At 39.1% G+C, this 10083-nt stretch overlaps 1 protein-coding gene across 4 annotated transcripts; it reads right to left on the reverse strand.

The window, feature by feature from the left end:
- Window positions 1–1328: 1328 nt before the first annotated feature.
- LIG4 (DNA ligase 4) lies at window positions 1329–8739 on the reverse strand. Of its 4 annotated transcripts, XM_058548469.1 has the most exons (3): window positions 8654–8715; window positions 6408–6528; window positions 1329–5176 (listed from the first exon to the last, which is right to left on the reverse strand). In XM_058548469.1, exon 3 carries the CDS (start codon window positions 5146–5148, stop codon window positions 2413–2415), a length of 2736 nt encoding a protein of 911 aa, XP_058404452.1. In that variant the 5' UTR covers window positions 5149–5176; window positions 6408–6528; window positions 8654–8715; the 3' UTR covers window positions 1329–2412. The 4 variants fall into 4 exon arrangements, with proteins under 4 accessions (XP_058404452.1, XP_058404451.1, XP_058404453.1 ...); XM_058548468.1 differs by lacking the exon at window positions 6408–6528 and having other exon boundaries at window positions 8654–8739; XM_058548470.1 differs by lacking the exon at window positions 6408–6528 and having other exon boundaries at window positions 8708–8736.
- Between the last annotated feature and the right edge of the window lie 1344 nt (window positions 8740–10083).

The raw sequence follows: 10083 nt of genomic DNA on the forward strand, positions 1-10083 counted from the left end.
CCCATATTCCCCTTTTTGCTTGAGGAAGATTGTCCCTGAGCTAACCTGTGCCAATCTTCCTCTATTTTGTATGTGGGATGCTGCCACAGCATGGCTTGATGAGTGGTGCATAGGTCAATGGCGGGGATCCAAACCCGTGAACCCTGGGCTGCTGAAGCAGAGCGCAAACTTAACCACTATGCCACTAGTCTGGCCCTATGATAAAAATTTTAAAAAGAATAGTTATGATTAGACACATTATGTATGAGAAGCTCATTAGACTTCATGTGGAGATGTTATATAGATAGTTACATATATGAACTGGAGTACAGCAAAAAAAATCAGAGCTAAAAACATGTGGGAGTTATCACCAAATTTAAAGCCATGGGACAGGATGAGAATACATGTGGAGTGAGTGAAAACAGAGAATAGGTCCAGTACTAAGAAAGTGAACTCTCTAACATTTAGAGATGAGAAAGATGTCAAGAATCTAAAAGACATTTTTGCCAGAATTCTGCAACACATATCAAGTCACCAAAAAATACACAACATTGAATCAGCAATTCCATTTCTGAGTTTATAAGAAACAAATAGGACTAGCGTACACAGACTATGTAAAGATGTATCACAATGTCCAGCAGGAAAAGAAAAAGGGGGTGGTGGTGAAATAACCAGAAAGTTGAATGATGACGGGCTAGCTGGATAATGACAGCACATTCAATGCAATACTGTGCAGCAACTACAAATGATGTAGGTATATTTTAGTGACCTGTAAATATTTTCACAATGTATTAAGTGAGAAAAGCTACTCAGATGAAGCTTTATAGTTTGTTTTATACTTATTTGTTAACACTGTAAATATGTATTTTGCACTTTCCTTACCATCAATAACAAAACAGTAAATGTTATCATCTTTGGTGGTAAAATTATATACTTTGTCCCCCCACTATACTTATTTGCATTTATTCTGTATTTTTTCACAATAGACATTATAAAGTTCATTCAGTAATATGAAATACAAAGAACCTTACATAAGAACCTGATTTGAATCAGCCAAAAATTATACTGATACCATAACATCTATCTGACTGAAATAACTACTATGAACTGTTTTAAAATAAACATAGCGGGGTAGCCTTGTGGCCTAGTGGTTAAGTTTGGCGTGCTCTGCTTCAGCAGCCTGGGATTCACTTCCCAGGCGTGGACCTATACCACTCATCTGCTGCCATGCTGTGGTGGTGACCTACATACATAAAAAAGAAGAAAGATGGCACACATGTTAGCTCGCAGCAAATCTTCCTCAGCAAAATAAATAAATAAACAAATAAATAAATTGTAAGAAATTATTTTAATAGTATATTAAATATTTTATTTAAATTAAGAAAGATAACAAAATTACATACATTTGTTCCACCGTTTGGATAAAATTTCAAATTACTTACAAATAATCTACACACAGTTCCTTGGGTACCAAATTCCAAGTAAGTCAATGGTGTCACGTAAACACACATTTTTCAAAATGTATAGGCTATACTCCAAAATTTGGTACATAATTCCAGACGTAATATATACTATATACACTGACTTTAAATAACATAAGGATAAAAATCATTTTAAATAGTCAAAGCAATTTACTTCTCTATAATGAAAGTTATAATACACAGGCCATTTTGACACCTACTCAACGGATTACATCTAGGAAAAACACTCTTTGTGAATACTATTTATACTGGAGTATGAATTCACATAAAAATACTTTCCTTAAAACATGCTTTATTTTAGAAAAAGAATTAAATACGGGCCAAGTACTTTTAAAATTGCAAGTTTTTTTTTTTAAATCAAATTATCTAAGTTTTTAGACCACTAAGCCCATCCAATTTCCCTGATTTATCTAATGACATCATTAACAAGGTCTTATTCATGAGCTTGAACTTCGCTTTAAAAAATAAATTTGTTTACAACATTTCACTTAAAAGAGAAATTTTCAATTTAAAAGACACATTTTTACAAGTCCAATTGTAACAATTTTGTTTTTTTCTTGCAATGTTTTTATTAGATAAAAACTATTATTAAAATTTTGATTTGATTTCAGAAAACCCTGTTTACGTCAATACTTTTAATGATTCTAAAATCTTCTAAATGTATTTTATTAATATTTGAGTCAAAATTCTAGATTTCTCTAGTGATATTATATAAACGCTTGTTTTAAACTGCTTATTTCGTCTTGGTTATAAAAATCATCATATACTACAGTGGTAAAAGAATTTTTCTTTCTTGGCTTTGAGCCATTGTCTTTTCTATCTCTAAAGTTAAAACTATTATTTTCCTATATCTAATAATACTCTTTAAGCATAAATTTTAAGAGATAATAAAAGGTAACCTGTTGCAACTAGTGGGCCAGATCAGAGGCTCTCCTCACTAGAAAAGCTAGCTTCAAACCAAATATTTGTTTTCCTCCTGTAACTCACACTTGTCTATTGAATCAGTTACCCAGCCTTCTTGCAGGATTTTAAACTTTCTCCTAAGGGTTCTTCGAAAAGCTTTTAAAGCTGCAACACGACTATGATCCTCCCCAATGATTACATGAGACACTCCCTCAGCTAAATGAGAAGCTACTTTTGCTCCACGAAATCGAAGTTCCAAGGCTGTAATAGCTAATCTTGTTCCCTTGATTTTGGTACTCAAGTCATTAATAACAGCATACAAGTCCAAATAAATGGTGTGGTGTCGAAACATACTGAGAGGAGAGCAGTCCCAGGAATATCGATGTTCTAAATCAGCAATCACAGAAGCCATTTCTTTAGGAGTCTGTTCAATAGAATTTTTAATTCCTGAGAACACTTCCTTCAGTTGGTTCAAATCTGTATCAACAAAATAACTATCACCATAGCAATCATATTCACGGGCAAAATGTTGTTTTGTTGATGGGCACATATGAATCATAAAGCGAGGCTGCCAGGGCACACAGCTTTTGGTCTTAAAACACTCTAACAGCCACTCAGGCTTGACAACATCATGTTTATCTGAAGAAATTATGTTTTTCACTCTGATGTTCTCAGAACCTGCAATCACACAGTACGTGTCTGGGCCTGGATTTTGTACTATATAACCACCAAATTCTGCAATTCTGTTCTCCAGATCAGGCTTTGGATGGCTGTCTATTCCACTCATAACACAAAACTCCACATCTTCAAATATATTAGAAACTTTATTTATGTTAGAAAGGTTAGGTGCTTTTAAGTGCTCGATAATTCCAATAACCTTCTTAATCTTTGGGGTAGCTTTCCGCTTCTTCTCTTGTGGTTCATCATCACCACCTACATAAAGGTGTTTAGATGCAAGCTTCCCAGATGCCTTCCCTCGAAGCTGTTCTAAGTCATCCAGAGTCGTACATTCATACCACTCTTTGTCTTCTCTTATCTTTTCAATTCGTGGAAAACGCAACGTGCAGCCAGTTTTATACATATCACTGGAGACAATCTCCGTCGCCTTAACCTGAACAATGACTGAATTACAAGGCTCGATGTACACTTCTGGCTTCTCTATTCCACATAAAATGCTACTTGGTGGAGCTTTTTTATGAAAAGGCTTCCAGTGTTTAGCCAATTTCAAACCCAGATCATACAGTTCTTTCATGGTGTAACCTGAGCCAACACGACAGAGAGTATGAAACACCAATGGTTTTTCACCAGAAGGGGGTTTCTCTGCTACAGCACACAAAAAATGAGACATCATTCCACCCCGTGAACCTTTACCCCAATAGCCTCCGACAATTAAGATGTCCAGTTCATCCATCAGTCCATTTACATACTCTGGTTTAATTTTCAACCATCCCTCACCTCTTTTGTCTGGCTTGTAAATGGACAGAGGATGTTTTACCATGATTCCCTCTTCTCTTTTATCTATTGCTTCATTCAAAGCATCAACTACTTCTTTCTTAGTATGAGCTTGTGTTTTTTGCACCATTTCTATTCTACCTGGTATTGGTGTAAAAATACTACTAAGAATTTCATACCTCTGTCTCAGGGTCTCACGTCCTAGCTTTTTATTATTAACCATCAATACATCAAAAACACAATAACAAGTTTGCAGATCAGAATCTTCTACCATCCTTTTAATATCAAACTTGTTCCCCTTTTGCATAAATGTTTGTGTAGTAGGGTTGTAGGCCATCATCTCACCGTCAAGAATACAGATTTCTATATCTGGTTTGAATGCATTATGAATGAATGGTGTAAGAGAACCTGCCTGTGGAGAATCACCAAACTGATCTGTATAGTCATATCCATTTCGGGAGAAGTACTGATACACATTCCCACGTTTGTGCATTTGCATACGCTCGCCATCTAGCTTGGTTTCAATGTAGAAACTCTGGTGTTTCATGTCCTTCTCAATTCGCTCAATATCTGCAATAGCAGCTAACATTGGTTTAAAGGCAGAGAATAAAGTGATAGAAATATCACTGAGTCCTATTGAAGGATCATGCAGTTGCCTACAAACTTTTTCCAGATCTGTGGTGACATTATGCAACTCAACAGCATCATTATGAAAAACAGAAAATACAGTTTGTTGACTAACACCAAGCTTTAAGTCCTTTATGATCATCCGTATAAGCCACTTTTGTTCAAGTGCTGAACTCTGAGCTATAAGCTGAAGAAGACTCTTCTTTATTAGGTCCTTTCTTTTGGCAGAATTATTGCTGGCGATTGAGTCTAAAATGTCATTTACTTGCTGTATAGTTAAACTTCCTTTCTGTAAACATCTTGGTTTCAACACAAAGTATGCAATCATTGCAAAGTCTCCGGCATCTCCACGAGTTCCAGTAGGTGTTCTGTAATTTAAAAGTTTAAGGGCATCTTTTCCTTCTCTAGGTAAATTAAGCAATTCAATATAAAGCTTAGCAAGCATAGTTTCTTTGATTCCGTAGGCCATCCTCTCTCTTTCTAGTTGAGGAAGAATAAGTCTCATTGCTGGATAAAAGGAGTCTGTGACATCTTTTTGGTTTTTATGAAGGGCATCATGAAATTTTCTCCAAGAATCTAAAAATTCCTTGAAGTGTCTGATTTTTTCCGCACGTCCTTTACTTTTCTGTATTCGTTCTAAAGTTGAACATAAATCTGCAAAAGGAACGTGCGATGCAACAGTCTGTGAAGGTTGTGAGGCAGCCATAGAAGCGATGGTGAATCCTCTGGGTTAACTAATAAAGCAAAAAGAGAACAACATTAAGTAAAAGATAAAACGCAATTAAATGTTTAATGTAAAGACCTTCAGAGAGTGCCTGGTTCATGATAAATGTTTATTCATATTTGCTAAATGAAAATAGACCAATGCTATAAACGATGTCTCTTTTCAACCTCTACATTTAATGAAAATCAACTCTTTTACTTCAATCCTATTTAGTATTTATTATCAAAAGTATCGCCAGCCCCATTCCCTATATTTACAACACTGAAATTAATCTTTTAATTATCTTTCTCCCTAAATTCCAACTTCCATTAAATTAATTATTCCATTCCTTAATTATTCAGCACATAATGCAAAAGAATATTGCTAATGATAACAGAAAAACAAATCAGCCTCAATTCACTTCATTTCTGGGCTTCTGAGGTAAGGCCTCTCCTTCTATTTCGCCTCCTTTTCTGTCAGACGACCACACAGCACCAGAAACAAAACTTTTTGAAGTAGATGTTTTTAACAAATCACTAGCTCACTGAACTGAAATCTGGCTTGGTAGGAAGTTTGAACTCCTACATAGATAGGGCCTTTCACAAAAAATAGGCATCCTCTTCTTCCAGCCAAAGAAAGCCTATGACTATGCTTACTGTCGCTTCTTAACCGCTCACTGTGCCAAATCACTCGGCATTCAAAACCTGACTCAAAATACCCTCCCCATGAAGTCCTCACCTGACCTCTCTTTTAACTCTATTTTATCATAGTTACTTACAGTTTTATAAATTGCAACTCATTCATACATTTTTTTTGTTCTTATTCCCAGGCCAGTTATGCCCCAACCACTCACTGACCACACATGAGCCAAGCACCAAGCTGTGGGCACACAGTCTGTTTCTGCCTTAAGAGAGCATACATTCTGTAAAGAAAAAGGGATGTAATGGGAACCAGTTATAAAATGCTAAGTGCTTAAATAAAAATAAAACAAAGTAAAATGTCACGAGACAGAGCTTTTCACTGAAGTATCTTTTGAGGTCAGAGAGGAGATAATGGGTACCTTGCTGGGCTAGGGTCTAGAATATTTCCTCAAGTGGTCACCACAAGTATGAAATTTCTTTGAAGTTTTAGATATTCAGGCAGGTTTCATTAGAATCTATAAGATGTCAGAGCTACTTTGACACAGTTTAAACTATGTAATACTAAAATTAACTTTTCCAAAAAAGGTTTCAAGTAAAAATGTGTGCTCCAGGAGTACGAACCTTGTTTTATCTTGGGGTTTCAGACACCTTCTGGCACATCTTATGTCACCCAGAGAGCAGAGTCAGAGCAGATTCACAGTGAGTGGGTGCCATGTAGTGTAGAGACCACGAGATTCTCCACCTCAGCTAACGACAATCGCACACACTATCAGCACAAGGCTACATTATCTAACATCTAGTACAAGAAATCGAATGGCCAATAACGGCACCGCATTTACTAAGCTGTCAGTCTCTGGAGGTCAGAAACTGTGTTGTAATTCGTGCCAACAGCACCAAGTTTGTTTGCTGAATGAATTCCTGAATACCTGGAGTTGAGTTCCTGGAAAAGCACACTAGGGAAGGCCAGGAGCTAGTTACAAACACACACCCCAAAACCCCTGGTGGGATTCAGTCTTGTTAAAAACATTCAGCAGCTATGACCGCACCAGGCAAGTTTCACACAGCCATTTGGTGGCCTATGGGGAAAAATGCTGCACTTCTCAGTCTGACTCCTGACAAAGGAAACCCAACTACTACTGAGTCGGTTAGACCAAAAGATAAACCCACGAGAGACCCCGTTCCTCAGACTTTTATCTCTGACTACAGTAACTGCTTCCCCTCACTCTGTCTCATTTGCATAACTGACTGTACCACCTGGTTAGGAATGTTCAATGTCCAACATCTCCAAACACCTCCCTCAAGTTATAAGGCATGGCATATAACATTACATTTACAATTTATATATAATGTATATAAAATGAAGTATGTTAAGAAATACTTCTTTGAATGTTCAAAATTAGTATACAGTTTCTGATCTATCTGTAGATTCTATATGGTCCCAAAGTCCCAGTTTCCCTCAAGTCCCAGGCAAAGACTCAAATTACTTTATAACAAGGTTGAAATCTAAGCAATGATGTGGATACACATGCATCATAAAGTGTTACAGAGATAACAAGGATTACAAAATTAGCATAAAATGAATAGGCTTAAATATTTTTACTTATTAAAATTGTATAGAAAGTCAAATATTAGGATTTCCACTACTTTTTATATGCTATTTTTATTTTCTGGATTCTGAGGTTTTTATCTGATGTTTTTGATTTGCAAAAAAACAAAACAAAGAAGTCAGTGGTTAGGGCACAGGCTCTGGAGTCCAATAAATCTGAGTTCAACTGTGGACTCTAACATTTAACAGCTGTGTGATATGGGGCCACTACTAAGCTTCAGTTTCCTTAAGCGTAAAATGAGGTTAATAACCATGCAGAAATGAGAACGACAACCGATAACTTACAGAAGGTGCTTAACACAGTACCTGGCATTCAGTGAGTCCTTGATCAATTTTAACACTATAATGTTTGTTGATCTAAGCGACATTTAACATATAAATAAAATACTAAGCAAATAAGAAGGGGGGGACACTTCACTTTTTGATAACGATCAGCAAAGCTTTCAAGAGAACGAGTACAAGTAATTAGTTCACAAGAGTGACTCATCATCCATTCAGCTGCTGCCTTTATTGTCCTGAAATGACACAACCGAACCCACTAGCAAGGTTGCATTCAGTGAATACGGGAGATGTTTCAGTGCTCTTTTATTGGAGAGAAAGTGACCGGTACAATCGAAGCCTGCAACTCTTGACAAGACACAGGGTTTACAGTAGCCTACCTTCCCCTGCACTTTGTGACATTTTGGGAGAATCTGGGCAGAAAGAAATTAGCGGTAAGAAAAGGTCAGAAGGCTGTGGGATGTAGAAAGTTAACGCAAGACAAAGCGTAAGAAGAGAAATAAAGCAATTCCCTCCAACTCCACAAAATCCTGCAAAATCACGGGAGGGGTCCTCACCACTCCTCCGCCCCCAAACCCCCAACAGACCCCAGGCGAATCCCGGCCTTGGCCAGACCTCGTCACCTCTCGTCCCCAGTGGCGGGGTGGTCGTCGGAATCAGACCGTACGCAATCAAAGCAGCCACCACGGTTCTCGAGAGCCAAACGCGGGAGAAACTCCAGTCCCCTCGCCCCACGCCCCGGGGTAGGGGTCTGGATCAAGAGCCCTGAACCAAAGACCCGGCTTCCGCCGCAGCGCGGTCGCCAAGGTGGTCCGCGCCCTCCCCTGCGACCCCGGCGGGCGGGGGAACGGAAGGACCTTCAGTCCACGAAGAAGAAGAAAACTAACTTCTTAGACCACAAGCATTTGCCGGACTGGCAAGACGCGAGACGGCCGCCTCCTGCTTTGTCACCCTGCCCAGCCTCCGCCGGCCCAGCCCGCACCTCTGCCCGCTCCGCGGACTCCGAGCTCCTCCCCGGCCGAGCCGCCGCACAAACCTCGCGTCAGACCCGGGGCCACAGGCGCAGTCACCAAACCGGAAGCCAGAGCCCAAGGAGCCGGTTCCGCCAGCTGCTGCAGGCGCAGGCGCAGTCGCCACCTGCGGGGGGGATGACGTCATGGGGATAATGTGCGCAAGCGCAGTGACGGCCGGGGTGGGCACTGGGAGGACCGCCCACTTTACAAGGCTGCGGAGGACCCGAGGGAGCCCCCCTTACAGTGTGACTACCAAAACTTGTTCCCGTTAGCCGCAGCAGCAGGTGCTCTTTGCAAGGAGCAGACCCACGAGAGTGGATTTCGTCTCTGAGCGAGACCCAAGAACACTGTGCACTGGCTTCTCACTGGGACCATGAGCCTGAGCCCCCTCTCTGCTTGGCCTGCTCGTTAGCGAGGGACAGCCTCTCAGACTTGTATTCCCTGTATATAAACAGTGGTACCAACACTCATCTCGCTGGTTGGTTATGAAGGAGCCCAGGGGAGAAGAGGACATTTCCCTCCCAAAACGTCTGCTATTTCATTTAAATGGAAATATAAGTTTTTGCAAAATTGTTTAAGGCTGTCCTTTCCTATTTGTTTTTCATGATGGTGCAATTGTGATGTGAGTTCTTGTCTCTTAATGCAGAAATAACACATAATTCATAATCATACATAATTTGTAATTCATAATACATAAACAAACAGTTGCATGCCCAGAAATCAACTATGGACTCTTCTAGTATCTGTTCAAGGATCCAAAATAAAGTAATTCAACAAACCTTTCTTGAGCACCTACTATGATATAGTAATTGTGCTAAGTATGCAGGATTGAGAAATGAAAACAAACCCAGTTTGTTCCTACGTTCCAGACGCTGTTGATTTCTACCAATATTTTGTTATGGCTTGTCCTCTTCACCAAGAATTGAGAAATTATTCATAAAGGGTGGGGGTAACAACTTTTAGAATTATTTCCTCTTAGCATAAAATATTCTTGCCTTAAAATGAAAGTGAAATTTTGCTGCAACAGGCTCTGAGAAAACATTTTAGAGCTGTTAAGTGTCCTTAGGGATTCTCTAATCTACAAAAACCTCATTGTATAAACTGAGACACTTAATTCACAGCACAAGTTTGTAGCAGAGCTAGACTTAGGGCTCCTTCTAGCCCAATAACATTCAATTAATTTCTTTGTATGTCTAATACACCTGAGTTTTCTAAATATTTCTCTGAAATCATCTACGGAGTTGTAAAGTCACATGATACTGTTTTGAGTAATTTCTCTACCTCCTATTCAACTTAATTATCAATTTACCTTGGAGGAGGACCCGATGGTGTTAAGTTAGAGGACCCCCACGTGCCAATCTTATGAGAGGGCACTTGTCTGTGTACACTTGTACCTTGT

Source organism: Diceros bicornis, chromosome 9 (genome assembly GCF_020826845.1).
Source record: "Diceros bicornis minor isolate mBicDic1 chromosome 9, mDicBic1.mat.cur, whole genome shotgun sequence".
NCBI classification, from domain to species: domain Eukaryota; kingdom Metazoa; phylum Chordata; class Mammalia; order Perissodactyla; family Rhinocerotidae; genus Diceros; species Diceros bicornis.

Coding starts and splice junctions, on each gene's coding strand:
- LIG4 (XM_058548468.1), bottom strand. CDS start 5,148: ATGGCTGCCTCACAACCTTCACAGACTGTTGCATCGCACGTTCCTTTT.